At 51.4% G+C, this 15,726-nt stretch overlaps 1 protein-coding gene across 1 annotated transcript in view; it reads right to left on the bottom strand.

Moving 5' to 3' along the window:
- Positions 1–1,451: 1,451 nt before the first annotated feature.
- The window catches only part of XRCC1 (X-ray repair cross complementing 1), a gene marked incomplete at both ends in the record, with an annotated part of 29,520 nt that continues 15,245 nt past the window's right edge, over positions 1,452–15,726 (bottom strand). The window contains 14 exons of the mRNA XM_084257989.1: positions 1,452–1,565; positions 1,666–1,737; positions 2,429–2,523; positions 3,775–3,914; positions 4,006–4,057; positions 4,446–4,581; positions 4,728–4,821; positions 7,741–7,857; positions 8,109–8,367; positions 8,524–8,632; positions 8,707–8,816; positions 9,030–9,135; positions 9,239–9,313; positions 10,174–10,332. Coding sequence (XP_084114115.1) covers positions 1,452–1,565; positions 1,666–1,737; positions 2,429–2,523; positions 3,775–3,914; positions 4,006–4,057; positions 4,446–4,581; positions 4,728–4,821; positions 7,741–7,857; positions 8,109–8,367; positions 8,524–8,632; positions 8,707–8,816; positions 9,030–9,135; positions 9,239–9,313; positions 10,174–10,332 — 1,638 coding nt within the window. The remainder of the gene's footprint in view (positions 1,566–1,665; positions 1,738–2,428; positions 2,524–3,774; positions 3,915–4,005; positions 4,058–4,445; positions 4,582–4,727; positions 4,822–7,740; positions 7,858–8,108; positions 8,368–8,523; positions 8,633–8,706; positions 8,817–9,029; positions 9,136–9,238; positions 9,314–10,173; positions 10,333–15,726) is intronic.

Here is a 15,726-nt window from a genome sequence, read left to right as displayed (position 1 = left end):
CATCTTGCTGTTGTTTGGAGACACAGTTGTGGGAACTGGTGGCGGCACCATGGTAAAGTTACCGGTCAGTTCATATGTGAACGAAGGAGAGCGTGCAGTTGACAGCACCGCCTCAGAGGTGAGAAAGGGAAGGGTTGAGATTGGTGGCTCTTGACTGGCTGATGAGACAAAAGTTGGCAAAGGACTAGGAATGTCCTAGAAAATGTAACTCAAGATCATACCTCCCACTCAGCTCTGCCTCTATCCTTTTCCCTGCTCAAATCCTTTCTGACCCAGCATAAAGTCCAAGTTTCTCAGCTTGATGTTCACAGGCTGAGAGGACCGCTGTGTCCCGCTTTCTGCAGTGGGGGAAATGCTCTCTCTCTGTGCTCTTTGTACAGGAGCTACGAGCACGTGAAAGATGGCCTGAGGCTGAGGAAGTGAGCGGCTTTCATTAACTTGTGAGTGGTCGCTGCCCCGGACAGCACCATTCCAGCTGGTTGTGCCCCTAAAGCTGCTTCACCCAAGGGGGCACTGCTCCTTCAGCTGCCCCCAAGCACACTATTCAAGGCCTTCTGGCCTTGGCCCTTGTCACGGCCCCTGCCTAAAACACCAACCTATTTTCTGCCCTGAGTCTCGAACACCCAGGTAAGTTCCCACCTTAAATGTGCAGAGCCCTCACAGGGCTCCAAGGCTTGGGTGGGCTGATTAAAATGACCCTTCCCCCCTCAACCTCCCAAATGAGGTGATGGTAAACCCTACTGGTGATGATACAGGGCGACTTCAGAAGGTCTTAGAAAAAGGGAGTGATCCTGGCCCTGGAGAGCCGAGACTTTATGAGGGGACATCTCACACGCATCCAGGCCACTAGCCCCAGAACCAGGGGGGCCACAAGACACCACAATAGGTTCAGAGGGTCAGACCCAGCTGAGAGTCAGGCTCACAATTCCCTGCCCCCTGCCACCAGAGGGGTGCGGGATCAGTGAGGAGAGACAAAAAGAGCTCCTTCCCCACCAGACCCCTGGCAGAGGTTCCCCATTCTTTTTTTTTTTTAAGATTTATTTATTTATACAAGCACTGGGGTACAGGCCAGAGGCGCGGGAGAGTGAGAGAATTCACCAGAGACAGAGCAGGGAGCAGAACAGGCATAACGATCAAAATACACTGCTGAGGGGAGCAGCGGGCATGACAGGAGAGCTCTGCAGCACCATGTGGGAATCTCACTGGCTGGTCACGAATCGAACTGGCGCTGCAGAGGCTGCAGACAGCTTCACAGCGCTGCGCTCAACCCACTGGTCCCCCATCCTTTCCAGGACATGAGGATAGCAGCCTGAAGGCACACAGAGACCTAGCCCTCAGGGGAGAAGCAAAAACCAAACATCAGACAAAATGCTGGGAGCCTCTTGGAAGTTCTGGGACAGTCTCCAGCAAGAAGGGACGGCTACTCCAAAATCAAATAATCTTTATTAGACTCAGGCCTGCGGCACCACCCCGTACAGCTGGTGAGGAAGCAACCTCTGCTTCTCGTTGCAACTGTAGATCCACCGGGGACGGACGAATACCAGGGAGGGGTTGTCCATCAGGGCCTGCCGGGGGGAAGATGTGCATGTGGGAACATGTGATCAGGGGCTGGAAGGGATGCAAAGGAGGATGAGGGCCTCCCTTGCCCTGTGCCCGGGATCTCACCTCCTCAAAGCGGGGGTCCCACTCCTGGGCCGTGATCACAAACTGGACCCGGTCACTCATGTAGTCCTCGAGCTCCCTGGCAGAAGAGGCAGGAACAGGTCAAGAACCAGTGTCCCCTCTCATGGCATCCTGCTCCCCAGCCAGTCCCATAGCTCCCTCTATCCCCCACCGATGACCCTGGAGGCCACCCATTCTCCCAGTCTTGCTGAAGCAGGAAGTTTTCCAAGTCTGCTGCTTAGATTCTGCTGCGTGCTGGAGTGGAGAAGTTGCTGGCTGTACTGCACTGCTTGTTCACAGTGGTAGCTATGGCTACCTTGACCCTCTTCCCAAACAATAAAGAATGCTTATGCTATGAAGGATGGGATAGCAAGTTTCCTCAAACAAACTGTGTAAAACCCTGCCACTTTTACTCTTGGGTGCTCAGCCTTTTGGGAGCGATCCCACTGAGCCCGCCAGTGTGACAAGTAAATCTCTCTCTCCACCTCTCTGAGAGCTATCTGATTTCTCTGGGAAATTGCCGTATCATTGCCACAGCCACAGTAATGGCAGCCCCCACTGTCACTAATCTTTTTGAAAGGGTGTAGTCACCTCACTTTAGAGAATAGGAAACCAACTGGAAAGGGGTATAGCTAGGGCTGCCCGGACAAGTGAGCAGGGCCAGCTCTGGACTCCAGGATTCATGCCCACCCTGCAGGGTGCTCCTCTCCTCCCTCCTCCCCCTCACCTACCTCCACCCCACATCACCCAGCCGTCCCCTGGACACTGACCCATTAAATGCTGTGACATATCTGCTGAGCAGCCTCCGCTCGTCCCCAGGGAATTCCCCGTACAGGAAGAAGTGTTTGCCCTGGAAGAAGTCTGTGGGAAGACAGATAGTGAGAGCCAAGTCACAGGACACAGGAGGCCAGACAGGGCAGTAGGCACGGCAGCTGGTGTGTGAGTGCATATTAAAACAACACCCACTGTGCAGCAGCTCCCTCAGAGCCCAGCTGCGCTCTCAGGGAGCTCTGGCTGTGCTGGGCAAATTAAGGACACTATTGCGCATGTTTCTGGTAGGAAACATGGCTCACTGAGGTAGCCTGGCTGGGAAGCACACTTCACAGCCTGCCACCTTCTCTCCAATAGGCTCTGACCTATGGATGGTGCTTTCTTTCTTTCCTTTTTTTTTTTTTAAAGATTTATTTATTTATTTATACAAGCACTGGGTACAGTCAGAAGCACGGGAGGGTGAGAGAATTCACCAGAGCAAAAGCGGGGAGCAGAACAGACAGACTGACGAAATACACTGCCGAGGGGAGCAGCGGGTGGCAGGAGAGGTCTGTGCACCACGTGGGACCCTCGCCGGCGGCTGGGGATCGAACCGGCGCTGCAGAGGTTGCAGGCAGCTTCGCAGCCCAGCACTCTACCGCTGCGCCACGAGGGGAGGCCCTGGATGGTGCTTTCTTGGTGACATTTTAATATCACCTACCAGGCCATCAATTGTCAACGACCATCAATGGGACTTCAGAGGCTAGAAGTCCACGAGGAACCTGGTGGAAGGGCTTTTCCACAAAGCCTCATCCCCACTCAAATCCTTGGCTGACTGGCTGCCTCTCCCTCTTCTCTACCAGAAGCTCTGAGCCCTGTGCCCCAGCCCACACCCCAAATTCATGTCTGGGGTGACAACAAATGATGCCACCACCACATAGATCCCGAGAGACATCAGTGCCCACGTCACCTGGTGTCCCAGAACCCAACTCACACTAACGAAACTGAGCCTGGGGTGGGACCTGGGCAATGACACTTTTAAAAGCTCCCCCAAGTGATCCTGAAATCTCTGGAGGATGAAGCAGTGGTGTGAGGGAGGGGACATTCACGATCACACCTGACACTGAACTGTGACGGAGGTGGCCACAGCGGGAAGTCAGGAGGGGGCAGTGGGAAGTGATGGAAAGGATGCCAAGGGGAGGAAATAGGCTTAAGAGAACAAAGAAGTGGCCAAAGGTGGGGCAGGGGGAGCTGGGAGACAAGCCATGGGCGCAGCAGCAATCCAGGGCAGGGGGGCTGGGGCAAATCAGCTGAGAAGTGAGGGATGAGTCCCACTTCAGAAGGGAGGGGGAGATTTCCTACCTGGGAGTTCAGGAACTGGCAGGCTGGGAGACTCCGGGTGACCCTCATTGTCTGTGTTCTCATCTGTGGATCCCGCATACGGGTCCTCACCATTCTCCTCCTGGCCAGGCGGCTGCCGTTGCTCCTTCTGTTCAGCCACCCTGAGGGAGCCAAGAATGGGGAAGGAACATGCTTCCCAGATGCCCCTTCACCCAAGTCTGAGGTCGTCCTGACCCCCAGGTCCAGGCCTACCTTCTCAGCTCATCCTCAGTATCCCCAGAGTCTTCTGCCCCGTTGTCCTGCCCTGCAGTGGAGGAAGCTTAATTAACAGGCAGTGCCCACACTGTCTTAAGGGGAGGCTGGTAACCTCCGACCAGTCTCACGTCCCAGCACAGACACAGACACTCCGACCCCTCACTTCAACTGCCCTCCAGGTCCAGTGAGCCAGCTCCCTGCTTCCCTGGCCCCAGGTCCACTGTCCAGGATCCAGCCCTGCCTCCAAAAGATCCAATGTTTAGGCTTTGAGCCTTTTCCCTCTTAGAAAAGGGAGTCTTGGCCTCCAGCCTTCTCCTCTCCCAGGCCCAGGAGACCCTAATCCCAACCCTCTTCCCTCAGACCCATGAGTCCAGGACCCCAGTGTCTCCTCCCTCAGTCCCAGGGACCCGGACCCCCAGCCTCTTCCTCAGGCTGACCTGACTGTTCCCCCTCGGTGTCGGTATTTTCCTGGGATGCTGGGGAAGGTGGTCTGATCCCTCCTGGGGTTGGGGGTCTCTGTGGTGAGCTGGGTCCTGCTGCCTGAGGAGGAGTCTTGGTTTTGGTCTGGGGGCGCTGAGGAGGGAGAGTGGAGTAGTGAGGAAGGAAGGGGCAGTGTGTGTGTACACCTGCAGGACGCAGGAGTAGAGAGTGTGGAATGTCACAAGAGAGCCAGGTCCTCCTCCCACTACACCTTCCCCCACCTGGGCAGGGGGTTGTACCTTTCGGGGAAGCTTGGGGGCTTCATCCCCGCTGCTGCCGCTGTGAGAGCCCCCCTCTTCCTCACTGCTTGAGCCTGGCCCGGCCATGAGGTACCTGGGGGAATGAATAGGGCTCAGACAAACAGCACTTCAAATCTTCCAGAGGGGGTGTGGGTGCTCAGGACCACTGGCATTTACTAAATAAACTTTTGGGGTCTCAGTCATGGCCTCTCTCAGACTGCCCTGCCCCTCTTTCTAACTCCAGAAGGTCCCACAGACCCCCAGTCACCCCAGCTACTGCACCATACACACTAGCACTTCCTGGCTTCCTCTCCCTGTGGCAAAGAAATGCCCCATTTCAAAAAGGAAAAAAATGCAGAAGGAATTTCCCCTTTGAAAATCAAGATCGGGCCTCCCCGGTGGCGCAGCGGTTGAGCGCTGGGTTGCGAAGCTGCCCGCGGCCTCTGCGGCGCCGGTTCGATCCCCGGCTGCTCCCCGGCCACCAGAGGAGGGTCCCACATGGCGCGCAGACCTCTCCTGCCGCCCGCTGCTCCCCTCAGCAGTGTACTTCAGTCCTTCTGCCTGCTCTGCTTCCCGCTCTGGCTCTGGTGAATTCTCTCACCCTCCCGCGCTTCTGACTGTACCCAGTGCTTGTACAAATAAATAAATAATAAATCTTAAAAAAAAAAAAAAAAAAGAAAATCAAGATCAACTGCTCATTAGAAGAATGCCTACCAATTAAGAGAAAGTTCTCAAAAGCAAATTTTTTTTTTTTTTAAATGTAAACTACTGGTGAACTTATTTATTTATTTATTTATTTTAAAGATTTATTTATTTATACAAGCACTGGGTACAGTCAGAAGCGCAGGAGGGTGAGAGAATTCACCAGAGCCAGAGCGGGGAGCAGAGCATCCAGAAGGACCGAAGTACACTGCTGAGGGGAGCAGCGGGCGGCAGGAGAGGTCTGTGCACCATGCGGGACCCTCCTCTGGTGGCCAGGGAGCATCCAGGGATTGAACCGGCGCCACAGAGGCTGCGGGCAGCTTCGCAACCCAGCGCTCACCTGCTGCACCACCGGGGAGGGCCAAAAGCAAATTCATTTTGAAAGACCTCAATACAATGATCAATAAGCCACTGACACTGCTGGAACGTAATTCTCCTGGGTCTGATATTAACCACAGCAGCTAACACATAGGATTTCCAGATATGTCTAAATACTTGACTCTTAAGGAGTCACTAAAACCTGAGGTGGGTGTTATTTTTAGTCCCATTTTGCAGATGAGCAAACTAAGGCCCAGGGAGACTAGTCAATCTGCCCCCGGTCAGAGGACAAAGCATGAGCAGAAGGGAACAAACACACTACCCTTCCTTTTCTTGCTGGAAAAGGAAGCAGGCCTCGGCTGCTTCAAAGCTGTCACATACTCACTGAGGTAAGACACACATACAGTAAAGTGGTGGCTCATGGAAAGCTGAGAGGATTTAAAGTGTAGCGGCTGAATGAGGAATAATGATATATGTTTACTAAGCTTTATCTTTAAAGTGCTTTGAATTAAAAGATTAAAAAAACTCAGGCTGTGCTTACTGTGGGAAGAGTAATTTCCCCTGGAACCTGCCTTCAGTCAGAGATTTTTAAAAAGTGATTTCTGAATTTTTTTGGGGGGGTCAAAACCCCCAAATCCAACACTGTGGTTGCCTCTCCCTCCATGCTCACTCACCTCACAGACAGACAACAATCCAGATCCCGCTCCTCTGTGCAAAAATATATCCCCCATCCACCCCTCTTTCTGCCCCCAGGACCCCAGCCTCCTCCAGGGACCCCACTTGCAATTTCCCCTTGAAATTCTACCCCTCAACAGAACCAGCCCCCGCCTTTCTCAAATATTTCATGGCTCCCCACTGCTCACAGAGGAGAACCTGAATCATCAATAGATGGGCCTCAGAGTTTAGAATTTTAAGATGTTAGAGAGGCCAATGGCAGGCATACAGACTATATAACACCCCTCAGTGGGGCCTGATGGGGTGCCCTGTAAGTCAAACCCACTAACATTTCTGTAAGAAATACAACGATACACTCAATGGGATAAATCAAATCCACAAAGAGCCTCATATCAGCTCAGGACTGCTTGGCCAGTGCACTCGTGCAGAAGTGAGAAAAGCACTGGGGCCTCCTGATGTGTTTGCTTCCTGAACTACAGATGAGGGGGTCTATGGAGCAGGTGATCTCACAATGAGACATACTGGAAGCTCTTTTGGAGCTAATCCCACCCACCCCGCAGCCTCCACCTTTCCCCAGCAAAGAGCAGCTCCTAGGCCCAGCCCCAATTCTGAACAGTCTGGCCTGTTCTCGCCCCCTCCCCCGCAGCCCCAATACACTCAGGTCTCTCCTCCAATCGACAGGATGTGGCCACTCCCTGCCCTCCCCAGCTCTTGCTTGCCCCACCTCACTGTCCTGCTCCTTCCTGCCTCCCACCTGTGCTTCCTCCAGGGTAACCCACCTTTGGCTGCTAGGCCCTGAATGTTCTCATCTTTGTGTTCTCTGGCTAATGGCTAGTTTTTCTTGAAGACCCCTCGTTCACTGCAGTCCTGACCTTGGGCCTTCCTCCATACTGACTTATACAAGTCTGACACTCTCATCAAAGAGAGGCCTTTAAAGGCAGGTCCTAATGTTTGGGTGTCCAGTGTGGTGCAGCTCAGCCTGGCACCCAGCAGGGGCTTCAGGGTCTTGCTCCCCATGAACAAAAACAGGTCCCATAGCTCGCTTCTTCCATCTGAGCCTGCTGTTTCTCCAGCCTGCAAAGTCCTTCTCCCTCTGTTAAGCAGACTCCCCTCTAAGAACCGAAAAACAAACCCTCCCTCGCCTCTGCAATCTCCAGCCCCGCCCCACGGCCTCCTCCCCTCAACAGTCAGCTGATGGTGGCTGGGTCCGTGTTTTCTACCAGTCTGACTTCTCCCCATCCCAGGCACTGACCAGGAGGGAGAGGAGGGGCAGAGTTGGTGTGCTCTTGTGTGCTACAGGCATGCAGTGAGGACTTACCTCCGGGAGGGCAGCCGCCGTCGCATGCGATGACAGTCCAGCACCCACTCTTTACGCACAATGCGGCCTCCAAGGCCGAGGACCTGGCTGTACTTGGGGGTGTTGGCAAAGGCACAACTGGGGGAGGAACAAAATGGAGAGTGTCAGTCAGATGTGATCTGTGGCATCAAGTGGAAAGAGACAAAAGGGACAGATAGAATGAGAGAGAGCTGAGTAAGAGAGAAAAAGAGATGCACGTGGGAAAATTACAGGTATCAGAGGAAAATAAGCAGACGACAGAGAGCTGAAGAGACAAGCAGACAGGAAAAGAGAGACAGCCAGGTGGTGGAGAAGCATGGAGAGCGCTGGGGGAGGAGGGACAGGCCTACATGAGGTGGGTGCTGTCTGGAGTCCAGTCTGGTCGATACTTGGCCCCCAGTTCTAAGGCCTTGTCCCGGAGCTCCGAGCGGAAAGGGTTCTGGAAGCCACTCAGCACTACCACCACACCCTGCAGGATCTTCCCCAGCTCCTGCGGACCAGCATGAGGTGCTCTGGGCTCGGTGCCCTCTCCTTGGGGCTTCTTTGACATCGTCCCCCTTGCGGGGGCAGGGACTGGAGCAGTGGTTGGGGTACGAGAGGGAGCAGACACTGGGGAAGTCAAAAGGTAGATTCAGTTAGCACAAGCGGGACTAAACCCCCAACCCCACCTCCCTCAGACACAGGAGTCCAGACCTCTTCTTCCCTAGGACACATGAGCACAGGCTCCTATGGGAACGGGTTCCTATGGGGGATCCAGTCACTCACATTTAGATCTCTTGAGGGCAGGTGATGAGGACTGGGCTGATGGTTTGCTGGTCTTCCTTTCTTCTTGGTTCATATCCAACTTCCTCTTTCCTTTGGAGGACTCCTGAGGCTGAAGGAGTGAGATGAGCTGAGACCTCTAGCTTTGATCCTCATTTTCCACTCTCCCCAGATCGAGGATCTCACCTTGAAGGTGCTGTTTACTGCCTTGGGCGTTGGAGAGGCTGAGGAGGCAGCACTAGAGGCCTGCAGTGTGGCAGCTGCATAGCTGGGCCCTGCTGGGTCACTGGCTGTAGCTACAGAGGAAGAAAGTGGATCAAGGAGAAAAGGCTGGGTCCTCAGACCCTTCAGTTCCTACCCATGGGACACAGTGTTGCTCCCCAAACCCAGCACTGACTCAGTCCTCCCTCAAGACCTGGGCGTCCAGGCCCCCAGCCTCTCCTTCTTCAGAAACAGGAGTCTGGGCCCAAACCCCCTACTCACTCAGAGCCCAAGTTTTCCTTACTCACCTGCGGGGGTCTTGTTGATGCGGCTAAAGAAGAGGGCCCCTGGTCTCAGGGAGCTGGCGCCCTCATCCTCCTCCTTCACACGGAACTGCCCAAGCTTGGTCACCTTCTAAGGTCCAGCAAACACATGCAATGGGAAAGCTACAGGCAGGAGGGCAGGGGGATGTGAAGAGGCAGGGAGGAGGCTCTGTGGGGTTGCAGGTAGCACTTACCTGGGGTGAGGCCTCTACCTCATCTTTGTCTGGGGGGCTGTGAAACCGTACAAAACTCAGGCCATAAGGGGAGTCCTGGGAAAGGACGGATGGAGTCAGGGGCACCAGGAGGAGTCCTGGCTCAACACCCTTCATACTGCCTTCCCAGCTCTTTCCCTCTATGGGCACACCCTGGAGACTGGGACAGAATAACAATACCATCGCGCGGTTACTAGGCCCTAACTCTGGGTCAGGCTCAGCTTAAGCCCTCTATTGCATTAGTCCCTTAGCTTCATAGCAAGTGGCAAAGAGTCCAAGAGAATCCACTCCCACTCACCCAGATTCCTGCCTACGGAAAGGGAGGGAGGGCTGTGCTGCTTCAGGAACATAGAAATGCTCCAGGCGCCCTCCTCTCTGCTAGCTGCATGCAGAGCCCTAAGATGGAAGGAGCCTGCTGGATGACCAACTGAACACCCCCAAGACCCTCCCATGAGTGAGAAATAAACCTCCAGTGCATGGTCTCATTACATACTCGAGCCTTGTTATCCCAGCTTAGCACCCTAACTTACAGCAACTCTATAAGGACCAAAAACTCGGGCCAGAAAGGTTAAGTCACAAATCCAAGGTCACATAACAAAGAAGTAGTACAGCCAGGATTCAAACCAGCTCTCAGGATGTTAACTATGAGGCCCACTCTATCAGGCCACTCCTCTCACAAGGCAGCAGCCCCTCCCCTGATCCCCTCTGTGGTCTGAGATCCTTCCTAGACATCCTCCAGGAGACGAAGCCTCACATACAGGGAAGACTGCAAGTTCACTTCACGGAACTCCAGGACCCAACCCCTCTAGATCCCAGGGGAGACGGAGTCCAGTCTTCCCTGCCCTAGTGACTCCATATTGGCCCCTCGGATCCCTCCTGGCCCAGGACCTCACACTCCCAGCTCCCATCCTAGGTACCTTGCTGTAGGGCTGGCTGCAAACAATTTTGACGCGGTCCCAGCGCTTCTCGGCTGCTGCCCGGACCAACTTGTCAGGCCCAAAAATGCGAACACGGTTGGGGTTTAAGCCACTGCGGCTCTCAGAAGGAGACATGAAAGATGAGGTGACCAGAAGAACCTAGGAGAAGGTACAGTGAATGAGAAACAGGATTGGGTGGTTGAAATGGTACCTCTTAAGGGTTGAAGAAGGTAGGGGCCTAAGGAGGGAACCGTCAGGTTCAGCTCCTACTCAGATGTGCCCCTGGACTGTAAGCTTATCTCCGGGCCTCTAGTCAGTCTGTCCCTGACACAGACCCAGAGGGAGGCTTCTACTGCCAGATCTGAAATATCCTTCTCTAAATTCTCCCACAGAGTCTTCCAGATCTGGCCATATGGCAGGCTACCCCATCTAGGGAGCCCTCCCAGCTGAGAATATTCATGAAGACTGGTGAGAAACAAGAACACCTGTGGGAGCACATGGCTGAGAGGGGCAAGGCAAGGATAATTCTCGGAAGCTGAAAGGCGAGGGCAAAATACAATGCGTTAGGGATCAGTGCCAGTTATTAAGTGACCATCTCTCAGCTCAAACCCACCCAGGCAGGCTCAGCTTAGGGTGGGGTCAGATCTGCTTCGCCAGGCTCCTTCTCAGGCTCTGCCAACAAGGGGCACTAGACAAAGGCTGCCAGGCTGAGGCAGAAGAAGGAATCTGCTCCTTCTTACAGACCCTTTGTGCTTTCTGCTCCGGCCTCTGCAGGGGCTCCCTCCCAGGGCCCCAGATGACATACAGCAGACCAACACCTGCATAACCGGTCCCCTGGCATCACCTTCTCTGAGACACCAGCGCCAGCTGGAGAGCTGTGGAACACCACCTCCAAGCTTCTAGACATCTATGTTTCAATAATTCCAGCCTGTTCCTTTTGTTCCCCCAATCCTGGGGGTGGTAGCTACTTCCCACAGTTGCCTTTTTTCATCGTACCCAAGTTGACTTGCCTTTTCAGCTCAGTACCTCATCATTAATTCTATTCTGCATGTTAATTCTCTCTGCTTAACTGGTATGGCTTCCATCTCCTGGCCTTGGACCCTGGCTGACACACAGCAGAAGCACTATGGTATGGTTTGCTCTGGTCCCGACCCTGCGTGGCATAGAGCTAGATTTTAAAGGGTCCCATTGGTGGTAGTGGGAGGAGAGGGGAGCAGGAATCAGAAAATAAAGCCTGAGTTTCAAGTAAGGAAAAAGAGACCAAGGCCCCAAAAGGGGCAACAACCTCTGGGGGTAATTTACAGGGAAAGGTGCCTTATGGAGTCAGTGGGAGGGTTTACCTCTGGAGGGCAGCAGAGAAAAGATGGAACGTTCTCTCTGGAGAGCTAACCACAAGTCTATAGGCTCAAGGAAGCAAAACTTCACACTAGCTATCTGCATGGAAAAACCCAAGCAAAAGACTTTATTTTTTTTAATTTTTAAATTTTTAAAAAGATTTTATTGGGCCTCCCCCGGTGGTGCAGCGGTTGAGCGCTGGGCTGCGAGGCTGCCCACAGCCTCTGCAGCACCGGTTGATTCCCTGGCCGCCGGCGAGGGTCCCACAAAAAAAAAAAAAAAAGATTTTATTTATTTTTGCATAGAAGAGTTGAGATGTAGGTCAGAGGTGTGTGTGGCGGGGATGAGAGGATTCACCAGAAACAGAGTGGGGTGCAGTGTATTACTAAAATACACTGCTAAGAGGAGCAGCAAGTGAGACAGGAGAGGTCTGCCGCACTATATGTGGGTCAGCTCCCTGGCCAGGGATTGAACTCAGGCCATCGTAGTGATAGAGCAGAGACTTAATTAACCCCTAGGCCACCAGGGAGGCCCCTAAAATCTTTAAGTGGTCCCACCTAAGTAGCACTGTCTGGCCCCAAGCAAATCGTCTTTCGAGGGAGATAGGTCAAACCAAGTCCTCAAAGAATTCCCACAGGTACATCCTCAAAAAACAGAAGTTAGCAATTAAACACACACACACCCCCCACACACCCATGGAGCATAAAGAAACAGTGACCATAACTTAGGGTCGCCAGAAACCACAGACCCACACACGCTGCATATACTGAAATGATGAAACACACAATATAAAAGTGTGTTTAACAGTTTAAAGATTAAATGGCGGTCTTGACCACATGCTGAAGGAAGAAAGGACAATCAAAACTGACTGGGCATTTTGAAACAGTGGAAGATCTGAGCACCCATCAAGAGGGGATGAACCATGATAGGTCTATGACAGTGGGTGGTCCAGGGACAACCATACAACGCAGTTCTGGCGAAGGTGATGTTAAGAGGAAGGTTGCTGGGGATTTCTGGGAAAGATTTTCCTTCATTAAGGAGAAACAGGACAGAAGAGAGCAACTCAATTTCTAGACTCCACTTCCTGCTTTGGATTGTGCTGTTCCTTCCTCATGGACCAGCAGCAATCATCTGTGACTGCCAGGACAAGTCCACAAGACTCAAAAGGTACTCTGTAGTGGGCTGCCAGACAGACTCCGGTCTGCCTAATGCTAGGTTTCCTCCGAAGAAAACAGTAATGTTATGCAGTAAACCAGTTGTAGTTGGGTATATTCTGTTACCTAGTCCCTTTTCTAACCGACAAGCTATAAAACGTGTGAAATTTAAAAAGCCTTTGGCTGAAAGGTAGACTATAACTGTGTCTCAGATCTTATTATGAAAAGGAAACAATAAAGACAAAGACAATTACAGAGAAGGGATGAGATACCCCCAGCCTTGACTACAGTATTTACAAAAGGCCTGATTTTGAGCTGACAGGGGAGGTGAATTTTCCTTCTAGTGATTACAATGAAGGGCAATGCAAACTGTAGTTGGCAGCTGTTAACCATTCTAAGTGGTAGATTGCCTTTGCATATACGCTTCCATTTATTGTAAAGTCAAAACAACTCTGGTTATCAAACTGTCTTATTATCCAACACTAACACTTTGAGGTTTAAGAATTCAACCTTCAATCTCTAGACTCCATTAACCTTGGAAGTTTATATAAATCCTTTATAGAATTTAGAGGGGTTAGGGCCTCCCCGGTGGCGCAGCGGTTGAGCGCTGGGCTGTGAAGCTGCCCGCAGCCTCTGCAGCGCCGGTTCCATCCCTGGCCTCCGGGCGAGGGTCCCACATGGCACGCAGACCTCTCCTGCCACCCGCTGCTCCCCTCAACAGTGTATCGTCAGTCTGCCTGTTCTGTTCCCGCTCTGGCTCTGGTGAATTCTCTCACCTTCCCATGCTTCTGACTGTACCCAGTGCTTGTATAAATAAATAAATAAAAATCTTTTTTTTTTTTAAAAAAAAGGAAGTTAGAGGGGTTAAAAAAAGAACATGTTGATTTTGTAGAAAATGATATTAGTTATTACAGTATGTGCTTTACACTTGATTTGGTAGGGACATCAACACTGGCCACCCAGACCGCTCTGCCCTTTTTCTTTTTCTTTCTTGGCTATTCCAGCCCTATTTATTCCCTGAGTGGAAGTCAAAGATTATATCCCAGAGTCTTTGACTCAGTCATAGCTACAAGTCAAAATAAAAATCTTAGACTCAAACAGAAGTTTAAGTAAAAACTTTGAAAGAACAGGAGGCTGCTGGCATGGGCATTTTCAAACTTTGAAATGATGAAGCCCTGAGTAAGTCATGCCCATCTTGCTAGATAAAAAAAGAGGGTGAATAATAAATATTCACACACTAGATATGATAACAGTTAAGCTACAGATGTACTTACTCTGTTTTTATCAATATGAAGCAGAATTTTGACCCAAATCTGCCTGCCAAAAATAACAGGAGGGCCCTCCCTACTAGCGCAGGGGTTAAAGACACAGCACTATCAAGCTACTGCCACCCACTGAGACATGAGTTCAATCCCCGGTGAGGGAGCCTACCCATATGGCACAGCAGACCTCTCCTGTCTCGCCTGCTGCTCCCCTCAGCAGTGTGTTTCAGTAGATCTGCCTGCTCTGCTCCCCACTCTGTCTCTGGTAAATCCTCTCACCAACCCCCTCAACATCTCTGGCCTGTACCCCAGTTCTTATATGCATAAATAAATCTTTAAAAAAAAAAACAAGGAAGTTTTTAAAAAATAATCCCAAAGACTAATGGCTTTTTAAATATAGTTCAACAAGGATGTCTTTACACTGGGAGGACTCTAGTTCCTTGGGTAGTCTTCATCAGCAAACCAATGTCTAAGCCAGAGTCCATGCATTTACATCTAAAAAAATAAAATGCAAAACCACCAATCATAAACAGCCAACTACATTTTCTTAAATAGGAGAAAATGAAGCTCAAGAACTATCATAACATCCAAATAACTAACTTTTCACAGTAAGGCAACCGTTTAACCTATAGACTATTAAATAATATCTTGGCTTCCACATCTCTCTATAAAGAGTTCTGCCCTAGCTCCCATCCACAGAGCTCCCATAACCATTTTCAATTTTAATCGGTGTTGCTGGATTCAAATCGTTTGCTCAAATAAACGCTTCAAAAATTAATGTGTCTCGGGCCTCCCCGGTGGCGCAGCGGTTGAGCGCTGGGTTGCGAAGCTCCCCGCGACCTCCACGGCGCTGGTTCAATCCCCGGCTGCTCCCCGGACACCGGAGGAGGGTCCCACATGGCGCGCAGACCTCTCCTGCTGCCCGCTGCTCCCCTCAGCAGTGTGCTTCGGTCATTCTGCCTGCTCTGCTCCCCGCTCTGGCTCTGGTGAATTCTCTCACCCTCCCGCACTTCTGACTGTACTCAGTGCTTGTATAAACAAAACAAATAAATAAAATACGTGCCTCTTTAAAAAAAAAAAAAAAAAACATTAAAAAATAAAAAAAAAAATTAATGTGTCTCAACTTACCTTTTTACAACTTACATAACCCTCAGAATAAGAGTATTTGTTATAGGAAAACCTCATTTATTTAGATGTGATTGTGGAACAGAAAAAGCACTTGATAAAATTCAACACACATTCATGACAAAAAGCACTCAGCGATGTAGGTTTAGGAAACACTCTCAACTCAACAGAGAGCAGTTATAAGCAAATCTATAGCTAAACAGGGTGAAAGATCAAAACACCTTCGCCCTAATATCAGGAACAAAGACAAGGATGTCTGTTCTCACCACCTGTCCTCACTACTATACTAGAGGTACTAGTCAGTGTGATAAGGTGAGAAAAAGGTTTTTTAAAAAACAAAACATATAGATAAAAGAGAAAGAAAACTGTATTCACAGACGATATGATTATATATGTAGAAAATCCAAGAAGCGACACAAATCCCAAGGGATTCTCTGACAAGAATTAAGTGACTGGACCTCCCCGGTGGCGCAGCGGTTGAGCGCTGGGTTGCGAAGCTGCCCGCAGCCTCTGCGGCGCCGGTTCAATCCCCGGCTGCTCCCTAGCCACCGGAGGAGGGTCCCACATGGTGCGCAGACCTCTCCTGCCGCCCACTGCTCCCCTCAGCAGTGTACTTCGGTCATTCTGCCTGCTCTGCTCCCTGCTCTGGCTCTGGTGAATTCTCTCACCCTCCCGTG

This window comes from Talpa europaea, assembly GCF_964194135.1.
Source record: "Talpa europaea genome assembly, chromosome: 16".
NCBI classification, from domain to species: domain Eukaryota; kingdom Metazoa; phylum Chordata; class Mammalia; order Eulipotyphla; family Talpidae; genus Talpa; species Talpa europaea.
This window is presented reverse-complemented; position numbering and strand designations above follow the sequence as displayed.